Source organism: Lasioglossum baleicum, chromosome 1 (assembly GCF_051020765.1).
Source record: "Lasioglossum baleicum chromosome 1, iyLasBale1, whole genome shotgun sequence".
Lineage (NCBI taxonomy): Eukaryota > Metazoa > Arthropoda > Insecta > Hymenoptera > Halictidae > Lasioglossum > Lasioglossum baleicum.
In genome coordinates, this window is record NC_134929.1 from 22,747,093 (window position 1) to 22,763,485 (window position 16,393).

The 16,393-nt window shown below is 33.5% G+C and overlaps 3 protein-coding genes across 9 annotated transcripts; 2 read left to right on the plus strand and 1 right to left on the minus strand.

The window, feature by feature from the left end:
- Positions 1–247: 247 nt before the first annotated feature.
- On the plus strand, positions 248–6,760 carry LOC143212793 (uncharacterized). 6 transcript variants are annotated; one of them, XM_076431944.1, is made up of 3 exons: positions 248–519; positions 592–5,958; positions 6,224–6,760. In XM_076431944.1, exon 2 carries the CDS (start codon positions 657–659, stop codon positions 5,907–5,909), a length of 5,253 nt encoding a protein of 1,750 aa, XP_076288059.1. In that variant the 5' UTR covers positions 248–519; positions 592–656; the 3' UTR covers positions 5,910–5,958; positions 6,224–6,760. The 6 variants fall into 6 exon arrangements, with proteins under 6 accessions (XP_076288059.1, XP_076288070.1, XP_076288080.1 ...); XM_076431955.1 differs by lacking the exon at positions 6,224–6,760 and having other exon boundaries at positions 592–5,567; positions 5,647–5,961; XM_076431965.1 differs by lacking the exon at positions 6,224–6,760 and having other exon boundaries at positions 592–5,567; positions 5,659–5,961.
- Positions 2,602–15,562, minus strand: LOC143212808 (lysosomal Pro-X carboxypeptidase). Its single transcript, XM_076432004.1, has 7 exons — positions 15,312–15,562; positions 14,954–15,094; positions 14,496–14,776; positions 14,248–14,405; positions 13,727–13,899; positions 13,286–13,641; positions 2,602–13,185 (listed from the first exon to the last, which is right to left on the minus strand). Exons 1-7 carry the CDS (start codon positions 15,459–15,461, stop codon positions 12,987–12,989), a joined length of 1,458 nt encoding a protein of 485 aa, XP_076288119.1. The 5' UTR covers positions 15,462–15,562; the 3' UTR covers positions 2,602–12,986.
- Positions 8,040–11,226, plus strand: LOC143212846 (ubiquitin carboxyl-terminal hydrolase MINDY-3 homolog). Of its 2 annotated transcripts, XM_076432092.1 has the most exons (5): positions 8,040–8,236; positions 8,893–9,161; positions 9,468–9,765; positions 10,369–10,674; positions 10,925–11,226. In XM_076432092.1, coding segments are annotated over exons 1-5 (1,071 nt in total). In that variant the 3' UTR covers positions 10,926–11,226. The 2 variants fall into 2 exon arrangements, with proteins under 2 accessions (XP_076288207.1, XP_076288200.1); XM_076432085.1 differs by having other exon boundaries at positions 10,369–11,226.
- Positions 15,563–16,393: the final 831 nt, after the last annotated feature.

Here is a 16,393-nt window from a genome sequence, read left to right on the forward strand (position 1 = left end):
GTACCCGATCTTCGTACTTGACTGAGGCTAGAGTCGTCGCGCATGCGTGCGAAAAGCGCCAACAATCCCATCACTGCTCCACTCTCGTGCGCGCGCTATTGAGGCACCTCCACCACCAATCACCATCGAGCAGCAACCAAAGACGAGCCACCCGACGAATCAACGTTCAGCTGGAAGATCCGAATTTTCCTATTGGCTAAGGAAAAGGATGCCGGAAGAAGATAAAACTTCAGGACGAGGCAAATACGAGGCAGATAGAATTCTCAGATCATAGAGTCAACAACTAAAAGTTCAATTAAATAAAGTCTATATTTATTTTTCCTTTACATTACATTGTTCAAAGTTATTTTCTGCAAACCTTCCACGAGCAGAGTGCTTCAGCGCTCCACGGGCACCCGAACCCAGCAAATTCCCTAATCCCACCACACTGCGACGTAACAATTGGTAACAACAATCAGTAACAATCACAATATAAAGAGAAGCATAAAAGTTTCTAGAGAGGAAGCTTACGGTAATGTGGTAGGTTCTCAATCTTACATTTCTAATATTTCTCAATCTTACATTTCTACACCATTACATCTCTGTTACAAGATATTGAAAACTCCACATACAAACAAAGTGGTTGCTCAAGAAGTCCAGGTGAGGAAAATCATAAAATGGGTAGAAAACGTGGGCGTTCTGTTACGGATAAAGATAATAAAGCACCAAAAAGGGCGCGCATGGATGTAAATGCTGCTAGTAATGAAGATTTAGAATCTTCTAGTGACTTACAGGATAAACCTGAACAGGATGAACTGCATAATGCTTATCAAACTAATCAATACAGAAATCATTTTCCTCATCATTTAATTGGACTTATGTATCAATTAGACTTGTCTGTGCTTTGCTCACTTAGAAAGTCTATATATGAAGACAAATATACTTCATTGTCATTAGCGTTTGGAAGTTCTGAAACTGATAAATTTAGTAATATTGTTCTCCGCTATAAAGAGAAGTCTATACATATACAAATTGAAAATGTAGACAAGTATTATATAGATAATTGCATTAGTTATGCTAAATTATTTACTAGAGAAAAAGAAAAACGAAGTTTCTTTATTAATGATTACTTTGATAGTTTTGTTAAACACCTAATTTCTAAATTAGATGGTTCATTAAATAATATAGAATATTTTATTATCTATACCAATTCAGGATTGGGCCTTACAGAAGAAAAGACATTAAAAAAAGGGCGGTCTTGGAGTTTTTATCCTTTTAAATTTGATAGCATAAATATGGAAGAATGTGACATTTTAAAAGACTTTTTGTTTACAAATGACAATACGAAAGGGAGTGGTTTTTATCGATTTTTGCAAGATAAAACAACAAGAGAAGAATTTTCAAAGCGATTAGAATTTTCGTCTGCTGTGCAAAAAGAAATAAAAGAAAGAAAACTTTCTCAGGAAGAAATAAAAGAAGCATTTTTAGATAAATTAGTATTTGCAGTTAATCAGCCTAATAGAGAAGAACTGAACAGTATCATTAAAAATGAAATAGAAAAAAATAGTAAAGTTCAAGATGATTATATAGCATTACAAAAAGGAGTATTACGTGATTTAACAGCCACAGAAAAGGATAAAAAGCTTGGGAATTATATACCTGGCATTATATATGAATTCAATTTATTAATGTCCTTCTTGCATGACATGTTTTTGCATAAAAATATATTTTCCATAAATTCTGAAAGCCATGGTATATCTAATGACATTACTATCAATTATAAAGATAGGATTACTTACATAAAGGCTCATAATGCAGATAGTAATATTGGTCATAGTCAATTATTTCCTTCCAGAAAACATACGTTTTCTATTAATAAGTATCTTACTCTTTTTGTTGAAGAATTAAAAGAGGATACGAAATATTTTATTATCTATACTAATGCAGATCTAGACCTTACAGAAGAAAAGAAGTTAAAACAAGGGTCCTCCAAAGATTTTTATCCTTTAAAATTTGATAGTATAGATATTCAAAAAAAGGAATATAAAATTTTAAGAGATTGTTCGTGTATAAATGAGAATGGTCTCTATCAATTTGCGCAAAAAAAAACAACAAGAAAAAAGCTTTTAAGTCTATTAAAGCTTCCATCTTCCTTGCAAAAAGAAGAAGGAAGCTTTTCTAATGAGAATGAAAAAGAAATAAAAGAGAAATTTTTAGATAAACTAATATTTGCGGTTAACCAACCTAATAAGGAAAAATTAAATAGTATTATTAAAAATGAGATAGAAAGAAATGATGAGTCTAATAAAGTTCCATACAACTATGAAGAGTTATATGAAATAGCGTTACGTTGGTTAGAATCTCATGAATTTGGCCCTATTACAAAAGGAATAATGGAAAAGCTTTTGGGAGATATAAAAAATAATAGATCTAGTTATCAGGAAATTCAAAATAAAGACATTAATGAAGAAATCAAATTTGCTAAAAGTGTGGTTGGTAGAGAAGGAACACCTGCATTTTATCAGTTCTTAGGTTTTTTAATTAAAGGAGAAGGAATAAAATATCTAGAAGTTCTGAAAGGAAAAGGAATAAATCTACCTAATATGTCCAGTATTTTAAATAGAGCAGGAACTAATGCTGCGAAAGCTTTTAAAGATTTATATGATCTGTGGTTTGATGCGAAAGGAAATAAAACACAATATTTAAAAACTCTAGAAGATGAAGGAGTAAATCTTCCTAATATGTCCAGCATTTTGAATGGAGCAGGAACTAATGCTGCGAAAGCTTTTAAAGACTTATATGATCTGTGGTTTGATACGAAAGGAAATAAAACACAATATTTAAAAACTCTAAAAAAGGAAGGAGTAAATCTACCTAATATGTCCAGTATTTTGGGTGGAGCAGGAACTAATGCTGCAGAAGCTTTTAAAGACTTATATGATCTGTGGTTTGATGCGAAAGGAAATAAAACACAATATTTAAAAACTCTAGAAGATGAAGGAGTAAATCTACCTAATATGTCCAGTATTTTGGGTGGAGCAGGAACTAATGCTGCAAAAGTTTTTAAAGACTTATATGATCTGTGGTTTGATACGAAAGGAAATAAAACACAATATTTAAAAACTCTAAAAAAGGAAGGAGTAAATCTACTTAATATGTCCAGTATTTTGAGTGGAGCAGGAGTTAAGTCTCCTAAAGCTTTTAAAGATTTATATGATCTGTGGTTTGATGCGAAAGGAAATAAAACACAATATTTAAAAACTCTGGAAGATGAAGGAGTAAATCTATCTAATATGTCCAGCATTTTGGGTAGAGCAGCAGCTAATGCTGCAAAAGCTTTTAAAGACTTGTACGACCTTTGGTTTGATGCAGAAGGAGAAAAGACACAATATTTAAAAACTCTAGAGAAGGAAGGAATAAACCTAACTAATATATCCAGTATTTTGCATGGAGCAGCAGCTAATGCTGCAAAAGCTTCTAAAGACTTATATAATCTTTGGTTTGATGTAGAAGGAAAGAAAAAACAGCATTTAAAGCACTTTATTAAGAAAAAAAATGAGGAAAAAAGTTTTACGATACATAACTTATCCAGTATTTTAAATGGGGCAGGAGCTAATGTTAAAGATGCTTTTGAAAAATTGCATAGTATTTGCTTTAACAACAAAGGAAAAAGAACAGGACTTTTAGATGATTTCTATAATGCAGATTTTGAGCCAAGTAACTTATCCTGCATATTATGTGGAACAGGAGCTCGTGCTTCCTCTATTTTAAAGAGATTGCACAGTGTTTGTTTTGATGACGAAGGAAAAAGAACAGGACTTTTAGATGATTTCTATAATGCAGGTTTTAGACCGGGTGATTTGTGCAATATATTGAGTGCAGCAGCAGATAGTTTAAAGGAATTTCATGATTTTTGTTTTACAGGAGAAACAAAAAAATATTTAAATCATTTCTTAAATGAGAAAGAAGGTTTTACGCTGAGTAATTTATCTGATATATTGCATGGAACAAGAGCTAATATTTGTCCTGTTTTAAAAGATTTTCATGATGTTTGTTTTGACGAGACAGGAAACAAAACACAGCTTTTAGATTATTTCTATAATGCAGGTTTTAGATCGGATGATTTATCCAATATATTATCTATGGCAGGAAATAACGCCGCTTCTATTTTAAGGAATTTTCATAAATTATGTTTTAGTAAAGAGAATTATTTAGATCATTTCTTAGCTGAGGAAGAACTTTTTACTCCGAAAGATTTATCTAGGATATTACGTGGAGTAGGAATGAATATTTGTTCTATTTTTGAAAAACTGCATGATCTGTGTTTTGATAAGTCAGGAAATAGAACAGATTACTTAGACAGTCTTATCAAAAATAGACCATCAAATAAAATACTTGATGTATTATATGAAAGAGTTAGAAAAGCTCCTTCTACTTTCTTAAATGATATACCATTTCAACAACAGGATATTAGTATAGTAGAAGAAAGCAAAATGGAGTATGATGATGAAGAAGAGTATATGGGTTCAGGTAGTCAGGATAAAAGTAGCAAAAAGCAAAAAGTTTACAAAAAAAGTTTACAAAAAAGTCTACAACAAAGCAATTCTAGTTCCCATAAGAGAAAAGTCGAAGAAATAGATAGTTCACAACAGAAACGTAACCTAAGGAAAAGGATAAAAGGGAAAGCACAAATACAGTCAGGATATTCTGACAAAAAGCAACAAGAAGCTTTTTTGCGTTTATCAGAATTTATATCATCGTATTACTCTCCGAATATTTCCATTGAATCAGTAAGACAAGGTCTTTATTTTCCTTCATTTGAGGAACGTGGAATTAAGATTGATGGTAAGTGTACTGCAATTACACGTAGCTTATCTCAAGCTCTATTATTACAGAGTGACAAATCATTTTTAAGTAATTTAGAAACTTCGGCTGAAATTTATGAGCGTATAGCTCAAGGTAAGCAGGTATCTAAAAGAGAAGAAAGAGAAGTTTTTGCTTTTAGTAAATTACTTGATAGTTTTGAGAGAAAGTTAGATTCTTCTACAAGTAGCCTACCTTTGAACTTAATCCATACTAAGGGCTACAAAACATTCAGTGATTTATCAAATTATACAGCTAGAATTGAGGGTGATTTTGCTATTCATCTAGTTACAAGTAATCATGTTGTTGCGATTTATAGAATTGGGAATGATTATGCTTATTTTGATAGCAATACAGCATTTGGTTCCGGTTTAAAAAGTGTTGACCAGCTTATGAAAGTTGTAGAAAAAGCGGTAATGTTTGCTGGCTATAAAGTGGGAGAAAAAGGCTTTCTTGTTGAACACTTTGATGTTGATAAAGCTAATAGCCAATTATCTAATGAAGATAAGCAAATTTTAGCAAAAGAAATTAAAACAGAACGTCAACTTCTAGCAGAACAAGATAAGGAGCTTGGTTTTATTAAGATTAATGGTCAAGAGTTATCTAGAGTACAGTTATATGACTTTGGAACTAAGATTAATGTAGAAGGTGGTGTACCATTACTCATCAATGCTGATATGAATTTAAATAGCAAAAAATCCCAAGATCACCTAGATAAAAAAGAAGTGAGTATGACAGCTAGAGAATATCTTGATAACTTAGATAGTAAAAATGTGGAAAAAGTCATACAAGCAACAAGACCAGTCCCTTTTGAAGGTTCAAAACGTGAAGTTGAAGAAGCAGAGCAAACACGCAAGCCAAAACAATCTTTATTAGAATTGGCTAAAGGAACAATTAATTACATACTTGCCGCTGTTTCTCTTACTAGCGCTAGTCGATCAGAAGGTCAATTACAAGGGAAAACAGATGATAAACCTAGAACCTGTTTAAATGACCCAACAGTGAACAAGCAGCTACAAAGATCATGTCAGACAATTTCTTCCTTGAGTTGTGCAATTTCAGCTTGAGGAAGACCGGTCGTTTGGGAGATGATATTGATGGAAACACCAGCCTTAAGTAGGTTTTTTGCGACTTCAATGTCCCTTTCTTTTCGACCTTCCGCTCTGCCTTTTTCATGTCCGATTTGGATTGTATATTAAATCAAAGTCGCAAGACTATAATGAGCAAGGAGTGATACTGTCAATTGGATTGATTGATAGAAATCGTAGGCATCTCAGTACACTCCTAGCTTTAAAAAATGGAGTACGAACGGTAGGAGGATCTAAAAGATCGAATCACAATCCTGTACAACATTTACATTATTATTTGATTATATTTATAGGTACAAAAATGGCTAGAACAGTTTTTGTGGGTATTGATGTTTCAAAAGAAACACTTGATATCTCAATCAACAATAAACATCAGCGTATAGAAAATGCAGAGAGAGCTATATCTGAGTTTATAAAGTCGAAAATGGCTAACGTATTTGTTAAGTTATGTGTAGTAGAATCCACAGGAGGTTATGAGAAACTTGTAATAAAATTGTTACAAGAACATAACATAGCTGTTCACAGAGCTCACCCAAATCGGGTATATGCATTTGCAAAAGCCTGCAACCACTTTGCAAAAACAGATAAATTAGATGCAAAATTACTAGAAAAATATGCTGAATTTATCACAAAAAATGACGAGGTAATAGAATACATAGTTTCACAAAAGCAAGAAGAACTAAAAGAGCTAAGAGCAGTTGAGCGCAATCTAAACGATGAAGTTCATGCAAATAAGTGTCGTTTGCATAAGGTTACAGGAAAAGCCAGGGAATATATAGAAAAACAGATAGAATTTGCAAAAAAAAACAATTAGAGCAAATTAGGCAAGACATAGAAGATATAATAAACTCTGATCCTGATTTGAAGGAAAAAGGCAAACTGCTAACTAGCTATAAAGGTGTTGGACGGAAAACCTCAAGTATCCTACTCATAGAGGTACCTGAACTTGGTAGGTTAGATAATAAGGAAATAGCTTGTCTAGTTGGAGTTGCACCAAAAACTAGTGAAAGCGGAAGGAAAGTGAGAAAGGCCCAAGTCATAGGTCGCAGACTTTATGCTCGAAAAGCATTATACATGTCTGCTGTGGTTGCAATGCGTCATAATAAAAAAATGAAAGTATTTTACCAGCGTTTAGTTGACTCTGACAAAGTCGCTTTAGTTGCTGTGATGAGAAAAATCATCATTTGTTTAAATGCTATGATAAAAAACAATAGTTTTTATCTTGATGTTTAAGACGGTAGATGCCATGAATGTAGCAGCTGTCATTTTTAATGCTTTTTTGGTGTGATCTCGTAATAGAAGCTAAAACTAACATCATGAGCCACCACAGCCTTTACATGCTTAGTATCAACATTTAGTGGAAAATTTATGTTAAAGCTGTCAGTGTGGACAAGAAGAAGGTATAAGGTTAGGCTAGAAACCATGGTAGATATAATGATATATATTAATTTTCATGAAAAAAGTAACGGCTAGCACTAACCCTGCAAGATATAAAATAGCGCAAAATGTAAGGAATTGGAGGTTAAAAAGAAAATACACCCTAAAGGATTTAGTAGACAAAACAGGTATAAAATGTCATACGCTGCTAAGGTATGAACAAGGAATATGTGGCATTCCAATTAAAAAGTTAAAAGTCATAGCAAAAGGAATCTCTTTCCTAGACGAAAAGCGCTAGGAGAAAAACATTGTTTTGATAAACAATGGATGTACAATTTTATAGAAAAATACACAAAAACAACAAAAACATGCATTTACCCAATCTATTCGAGCTGAAGAGGAAAGTGATGTCAAAGCAGGATTTGCTAATGATATAATCTACCGAGCAACAGGCTTATCAGCTGATGAATATGAAAATAAAGAAGAAAAAAGTTCTAAGCATCGAAGCAAAAGACAAGAGATGAAAAAGTGGAGAATAATACAAGGGTAAACGCAAGAGGAATTAATTCCTCTGTTCAAGCTTTCATTTTAAAACAATTACTGTCAGAGGCTGATATTTCTACCTGGAGAAGTATAAGCTCGCATAAGTGTTATCAATTTCTTGTTCGAGCAGCTGTCGAAATTCTAAAGCAAGCTGCAGGAGAAAAAGTTCCAAAGTTTTCTATTGTGTATATGAATTGTAAATTTCCAAATGAAGAGAACGAAGAAAACTGTAGATTGTTTGAAAACGCGTCTGAAATCCACAAAGAAGAGGAAGGAATAAATTCAGATAGAAAAAAACATGACCAAATGAATGAGCAAACATTGCCAAGGGAATCGGACGAAGAATATAGGGGTGTAAATTCAGACGATTTTCATTCTCATTTGAGGTAATCCAACTATTTCTACTATTCTTGGCAGAGCAAATACAGTGGTATTTAGGAGATACTGTCAGCGACAATACTGTAAGACAGTATTAGTAAACACGAAATATTAATAACCGATAAAAATGAGCTCTACATGTTAATTTTTTTACAGAAAACATTACCTGTCTTATTTTTTTAATCAAGCAATGAACTTTAATCAATCAAATTTTCTTATCTATACTTTTTGGCAAAAGATCATTGAACAAAATGGAAAATATCTTATTCTTTAAAGTTTATTGCTTGAATAAAAAAATTGGGCTCTATTTCACCTTGAAATACCAAAATTACTTTCTAGCCAACCCAATAGTTATGTCATGGCTAATAAGTTCTTAGAATTAGTAATGGAAACGCTGCGTTGAACGACGTCTCCAGAAGTAAATAATAACACTCTATGAAAGATGATAAAATTCTTTCATATAGCACATAATTATTTCTTTTAAAGTGGTGTCTTCCAGTATTGTCGCTGACTTTACATTTGATTGATTTAGTTTAGTTATTAGCCTGCTATCTAGCCCTTGCTAGATAAGAGCTTTTACCGTTAACATATTGAGGGTTACAGCAAATGTATCCAATAGTATTTATTGATGAAAATTTTATAAGAATGTTCATTTTTTCCCTAGGTTAGTTACAACAAATTTCTCGGAGCAGGTGGAGGAATTCCTCATAGAGAGGTTGGACACATTGAAACGACGGTACGGTGTCTTACTGCTTCTGTATAGTGTAATTCTTACAAAAGGTGTGCCAGAAGTTCGTGGTGAAATGTCGGACCCTTTGGAATCGATGATCGATCCAACTTATGGTTATGGAAGTCAGAGCCTTATAAATTTGATGCTCACTGGAAGGGCAGTCAGCCATGTATGGGACTACGATCAAACCATTGGAGATCTCAGTAAGATATTTGATTTATTTCAATTATTAGGTTGGAGGGAAAGTTCTGTGGTATTTTAAATAAGCAGGTAATTTTGCTTGTAAATCAAAAACACATGTTACTAGCAAGTTATTGGGAAAAACAGGAATTGTTACAAATAATGAAAATTATATCATTGAATAATATTAAACATATATTTTTATAAATTGATTCAAATGTTTTCTTGAAAATACGACAAAACTTTCCCTCCACAATCTAATATTTTATGCTATAGTTAAATGAACATGTTGAACACAATAGTAGCAACTGATGATTTCCTTATTTTAGAATTGCGAGGCATAAACAAGCAGAATCCTATAGGATTTCTCGCCCTCCTCGAACATTTAGGTTATTGTGAAGTGGGAACATTTTTTAAGTCTCCATCCAGCCCTATTTGGGTGTTGGGCTCGGAAACACATTTAACTGTGCTTTTCTCGACTGAAAAGAGATTAGTGAGTCCTGAAACGCCCGCGGAACATGCGAAAAGAGTATTTAGAAAGTTTGATTACGAAGGAAACAATTTTATTCCTGATAATTTGTTACAAGACCTTCTCGCTGAGCTTGGATTAGTGGCAGATGCAGAATAGTAAGTATACTTGCATACCTACGATTCATGCAGTACACTCTAAAATAGGGTTGTTACTTTTCCGAAGCTTCGACTCTTCGAAGATTCCAAGGAACGAAGGGAACTTCGAAGTTTCGAAATTGCGAATGCGAAATTATGAATAGCTACGTCCAAATTTTCGCATCGCCGACGCTTACATTGCAACGCATTTTAGAAAATGAGCGTCTTCATTCGCGCAGATTCAACTTTTTTCGCCTCTTATCCATTATCTGGAAACGAATCGAACAAATCGGAGCTTTGAAACTTCGATTCTCATCACCTTCGAAGTTTCTGAAATCGAAGCTTCGAAATCTTCGACCTTTGAAGGAAAGTAACAGCCCTACTCTATATAGACAGGGGTGGCCAACACACAAAGTTTGAGAGCTACATTTCATATAATTAGTAAACAAAATTGTTTAAAATAAGTAGCAGTGAAGGAACTGTCCTTGGAAGTAACTTTCGAATAAAACACTTAAAATATTTAGTAGGGAACTGTTAGCAACAAAATTGAAAAATAATTCGGAGTGCAAAGGGTTAACATATGATTCTAGTTCTATTTGTTACCGAATTGATTCTCTTTTGCAGCGTCTACATAATGAGGAAGAAACTGGACAGCGAAAATTTGGGAATTATTCTGCGTTCGTCTTTCATGGATGAATTCTTCCCGGAAGAAACGCAAAGTTGTCCCGACATATTTCCTTTATACCATTACAACAGTCTTCGGCGTAGCAACGAGGGAAGTAAAGTGATTTATCGTAAGGGACAAGCAGTCTTATTAGAATGCACAATAAAAGGTATTTTGGAAAGTAATCCTATGTTGTCGGTATTGCAAACGAAATGGCCGAGAATCGAAGTTCAGTGGGATATTGTGCAGAATCCAAGTCTTAATTAGTAAGTGTTGCTCAGTTTCCGTTTTTCACAATACTATTGCCGCTCTTGCATAAACGAAAAAGTGATCACTTATTAGAAAATTTACGCAAAATATCGGGTCATTTAGACCGATAGGAATTTCTATATGTATGATATGCGTTTATGTTCGGACAAGTTAGGATTTTTCGATTAGAACGTTGATTTTGAACGGATCATTGATCAATGATCAAAATCGTTACATAGCTTTTGTTATTAATTGACAATTTTAAAGATTAAAGGTTTTCATCATTTCGAATAAATCGACTCCCTCTTCCATAAATGAAATTACGAGGGAAAGGAGAATATACAAGATATATAACATTGTGATATTGGCATTGTAATCATTATAAAATTACAATTTTTGAAGGAACTTCAAAGTTTGTGCAACACTGACGAATCGTTTCGCCATCAAATAAGTTGTAACTGCTCACCTATGTAATTTATGTAAAAGAAAAACATAGTTTAATAATAACTTATGAAGAGAAACCAGAAATCAAATAGACAGTAAGATTAAAATAGGTATTGAATAATATATTATAAATAATATAAAAAAAGGGAAGAAAGTAGCATACAAAAAAATAATTAGAGAAACTTATAAACCAATTTTGATTACTTACGTGTAAAAATTCATGAAAATGAATCGGAGCGATCTGTACACACAAATGCGAATAGTAGTTAGAAAATTAAAAAGAAGCAAAAACAAAAGATATATGTAATAGAAATAAAATAAAATGTATATGAGATATAGAAACTCGAATAAGGAAAGAGAATTATACATGTATAATCCTGTGTAAGTCGTATATAAACTGAACAAATAATTTCTTTTAATGTTGTAGTCTAGTCACCTTAAGAATTGTTCAAATATGTATTTACTGTTTTTTTACATTTGTATAGTTTTTTATGGCAATATGTATTATAATATAAATATTCCGTTTTCTTTTCATATGCAATATAATACTCATCAATGTCATAAACATCATTTTTATACAAAAGTTCAGCCGAATCGGGCGTGACCGGTTTTCAGCAGTTTCGTCATAATTTCTGTCCATTATATTATTACTAAACTGCAGATCTTCATGCAAAATAAAAAAAATTTTAATTATCGGTATTAGTCAAATATTCAAATGAAATACTGTTCCTTTGTTGTAAATAGTAGAACTACATTTAAAAGCTCAATAAACAAAACATGCAGTTTTATACTTGATGGAGACAAATGCTTTTACAATTAATGAGATGCTATTAAATATTTTTATAGATATTCTATCGCTATTAGTTTCAACAAAATCAAATTTTATAACGCGCAGGTATATCCCTTCAGAATATGCCACCAGATGACCAGCGACATGTACTTAGCTTTCTCGCTAGGTCTCATTCCGTTTTCTGTTTGTATATACATATCAGTTTCAAACAACAGTATGTTATTTAACTAGCGTTGGCTCGCGTGGGCTAGCGTCCACTAAAGTGTAAGGCGGGGTCTATCTAGAGTCTAGCGTAGGTTTAGTTTTGTTTTGCTTTGAATTGGGTTAGAGTAGCATACTGTCAGGGCTTAGACTAGGGTTTTCAATAGGGTTCCCTTAGCTTCGTGCATGCAATTAGGTAGGGTTCTCTGTAGGCAGGTTACACAACAGCCTTATATGTTTGGATTTTAAAAAATCAGAAAGGCGAACTTTACAGATGTTGTATGTAGCACTGAGCAGAGTTTCAAAATTGAGCGCGGTTTATATATTTTGGGACAATTTAAATTAACAGTATCGAAGAAAACCAAGATCAATACTGCAAACCCGGATAATGAGGAGTTGTATCGTTTGCGAAAAACTAATTAAGACAATTTATTTTGCAACATTAGTATGGTATAACAAGGAACCAAGCGAGCAACGAGCATACGATGTTGGTTTAATGCGACGCCATATAGCAAACATTTTGATAAGTAGAAAACTATTGAATTTCCCTGAAAACGTATAATCTTCTTAAAACGTACACTTAATAATGATAATAATATACTGCAACTACCGAATCGGGAAGTTCTTTGTGTGGCTCGTGGAGAGTCACACACCAAATAAAAAAAAAACATTAATAGCTATAGGTACTACTAGCCATGCGTACCACTAACCCTTTTGCAAGAGCAGTCCTATCCGCGAGCTCGCAAAGCGAGCGAGCAAAACCAACCCTACTCGCGAGCGAGCGAAGCGAGCGAGCAACAATAACCCTCTAGTTTCAATATTTATTTATAACATATATTATAAAAAATCTATATTAAGTTTCAATAACAAGAAAGATTTGATTTATTGCCTTTTTCACTTAAAATACTCTTTAATCCATTGTCTTATGTAGTAACGGTGATAATTTCGTGTTAAAATTACACTGCGAGGATCCTCTTTATGACTGCCTCTTAAATCAAGATGATGTGCACCTTCTGGAATTATTATTGCAACTGCGGATACAGATAAATTCCTTACTACTCCACCACCGGTCCATGGATCCATTAGGCCATTACTAAACGAACATAACAATCATACATTACAAAATGAAAAATATTCCTTTTCTCTGCAATGTTTTCTTCTGGACAGAATTGCGTAATAGTAGTAATATGTACCTAAAAACTATATTTGTTGCTGTTGACAAATCTGTACATCCATATTGTTTGCAAGCTAAATTTGGCTGTGGTTTCACAGAGAATTTTTCCTCACAATCCTTTGCATATTCATTAAAATTCCATTCTTCACGTTCAAACATATCATTTATCCCGGTTGAACACATAGGCATTACCATTTCTGTACAAGCTTGATAAGGCCAACCTCTAGCATCTAAACTCGAAGACAAATCAGTATCATTTATATTTAAACACTTCGTGTCACCAGTGTAATTAGTATATACATTAATTGCTTGATATACGGCTAGCAGTAAGTCTTTCCCTGTTAGCGATCCGTTTGTTAGATGCCTGCATACAGCCTACAATAGAAATTAAATGTTCAAGCTATAATACAAGAAAGTTGAGTACATTTATTAAATTATTGATAAGAATTAGTACACCTACATTAACTGGATAAGCAGGTAAAGGTGCCAAGAAATTAGCCTTGTATGGATAATTCATCATAGCAAGGTTTCCGTAAATATCTTTCAAATAATCTTTTAGTTGTTTCACTTGAGAATTATTCTTTAATGGCTCGCAAAGTTTCCAGTTATCTGATAACCACGTTTTTCCTGCATCTATTAAAAAGAGTGACAATCCTTTTAGAAGCATTGTATAAAATCAGCATCAGGTAGAGAACAATTTAAGGATGATTTTTTATAACAATACGAGTTGAAAATACTGGTAGATATTTTGAAAATCTAATCGAAACCATAATTTCCTTCCACCTGTTGCTAAACACTCTATATTCAAACATCATACTTGAGCGGTATTAAAACTAGTGTTCCTGATTTCTTAACATTTTTCATTTCTCGAGAAATGAGAAATAAGACCCGTCTACTATATGGGAAAATGTATTCTCCCCTATAGCTTAAACGAGTATAGTTTAAATATGTAGAATACAGAAAAGGAAATTGATTTATTACCACTTGATGCTACATTGTTAATTGCAGTCCATGACTTTTTAATATTGTCTGGGCAATTTGGATGAGCCATTTTAAAATCTGAACTTAGTATTCGATTAAAAGATCCACAATCTACAATACCAGTGAATTGAAGGATTGGAGCTGAAGCTGCAATTGCTCTGAAACATTATTTTCGATTTATATCATAAGTTACGCATATAACATCAAACATTTATACATTATTACTATGAATTTCATTAATTACTGACCCCTGCACAATATGAGGATACTTCATACGAATCCATGCACTAAGCATGCCACCGTATGAGCCCCCGAAGACAATCACTGGACTCTGTTTATATTTTTGTGAGGATTTTAAGTATTGAATAAGATCAACATAATCTGCTAAAGCCTGCTGGGATGTTAAGTATCCTAAATGTTTAGAATCGTTGTAAGATTTATTACCATATGGCATAGATTCTCCATAATAACGATGTTCAGCAAAAATTACTAATGCATGAAATTCTGCTGCAATTTCCCACATAAATCCCTGCAAAAATAATATTTAATTTATCTAATCATAAGAAATTAATTAAACATCATGTATTGGGTTGGCAAATAAGTTTGTTCGGTTTTTGTGATTTATTCCACTCTAAAAAGCCAAACGAACTTATTTGCAAACCCAATAACATATTAAAAATTCCATTACTATGATTTTTAGTCTTACCGTATTTTGAGCAAAAACCTCAATGTTACCCTCATTGCCGGTATAAAAGAAAATTGGTGGAGCATTCTCTTGTTGCCAAGTATCATTTATAAGGTACCTTAATTTGAACGTATCTTCAACAGAAAAACTGAAGTGATCCACCTACAAAAACAAACTCATTTATTCTATTTATCTACCCAAACAAATTTACACACATATAAAAAAACCTTATAATTTAAATTCGTCTAATATTTTCTATATCCTACTAAAAAAATGTTAAACTTTACAAACGCGTAAATTATTCATAATACATTCAAATAATACAAATTGGAGAATTATTGTAAAAATTCAATGAATAAGAAAAGTTATAAATACATACCGGCATTTCAATAGTTTTAATTTCATACTTGTAATTCGCATTGTGTAATTCTTTCTTAAAATCACTATTAAATCTATGTGACAAAAATCTTGACGAAGAAGGTTGCCACAACATAAAAAATATTACAAGTAAAACATATTGGAACTCCATTGCAATCTATCGTAAATAAGAAAAACAACAAATCTAATAACATATGACTGGCGCGAAGTTCGCGCCGCAAACGCCAACATGGAGAAACTAGGTCCGTGGGAGAAACGAAACTGACATGTACAATGTACAATAGTATACAATCAGTACCAGTGGCGCACCCAGGATGTAATCTTGGGGGGGCCGAGTTGAACCCAGCCCTAGGTTTTGCGTGATGACCTTTTTTTTAAGCCAAAATATCTATCATCGGTACCCAGGGCTATTCCGCGAGTCCGGGATTTTAATTTTGGAAGCTGAACATTTTTTTCTTGGTGGGGGACTTGGCCCCCTGGCTCCCCCCCTGGGTGCGCCACTGATCAGTACAATGCAGTACAATACAATGCAAGATTCCGGTAGATTCTCGCTCTCACAACAAACAACAAACAACAACTGACAACAACTGACAACAACCCTCTATTATTTATATATAGCTAAATACAGTACTACAGTTTCATATTTCAAATAACCATATAGTGATGCAGAATTTTCTATGTTTTTATTAGGCAGTTTCTCAGATTCTTTTAGCAGTAAAACTAAGGCACACCGGCTCGGTTTCAGCCTGGCACCTGTGCACAAAATGGCGCGATTTTCACCTGCCGAGGGCTCGAGCCCAGGGCCTGCCGGCCGGGCTAGGATTCAGCCGATTTGCAATATTGCAAGGGTGCGGGATTCGCGTTCTCATTGCGTGATAATACAAACACGGGTTTTTTCAGTAGTCAAAAACGCCAGGTAAAGGTCAATCTAGGCAGCAATCGCCCTCAAAGGTCTTATTTATTAACTTATTATACTTTTGTCGGTAACAAGGGAGACTGCTACGCATTTGCAAAGTACTGCCACATTGATGCAACCCGCCCTGTGTCGCGCATGCGCGAGAAAAGTTGGGCCCAATCGAAGCA

Bases quoted from the DNA above. Each gene is read 5' to 3' on its own strand.
- LOC143212808 (XM_076432004.1), bottom strand. From the start codon at position 15,461: ATGGAGTTCCAATATGTTTTACTTGTAATATTTTTTATGTTGTGGCAA. The intron at 13,642-13,726 runs GTAGGTGTACTA...TTTCTATTGTAG, and splicing joins TACCTGCTTATCCAGTTAAT to GCTGTATGCAGGCATCTAAC. The intron at 13,186-13,285 runs GTACATATTACT...ATGTTCGTTTAG, and splicing joins GCAACAAATATAGTTTTTAG to TAATGGCCTAATGGATCCAT.
- LOC143212793 (XM_076431944.1), top strand. From the start codon at position 657: ATGGGTAGAAAACGTGGGCGTTCTGTTACGGATAAAGATAATAAAGCA.
- LOC143212846 (XM_076432085.1), top strand. From the start codon at position 8,040: ATGAATTGTAAATTTCCAAATGAAGAGAACGAAGAAAACTGTAGATTG. The intron at 9,162-9,467 runs GTAAGATATTTG...TCCTTATTTTAG, and splicing joins TCAAACCATTGGAGATCTCA to AATTGCGAGGCATAAACAAG. The intron at 9,766-10,368 runs GTAAGTATACTT...TCTCTTTTGCAG, and splicing joins TTAGTGGCAGATGCAGAATA to CGTCTACATAATGAGGAAGA.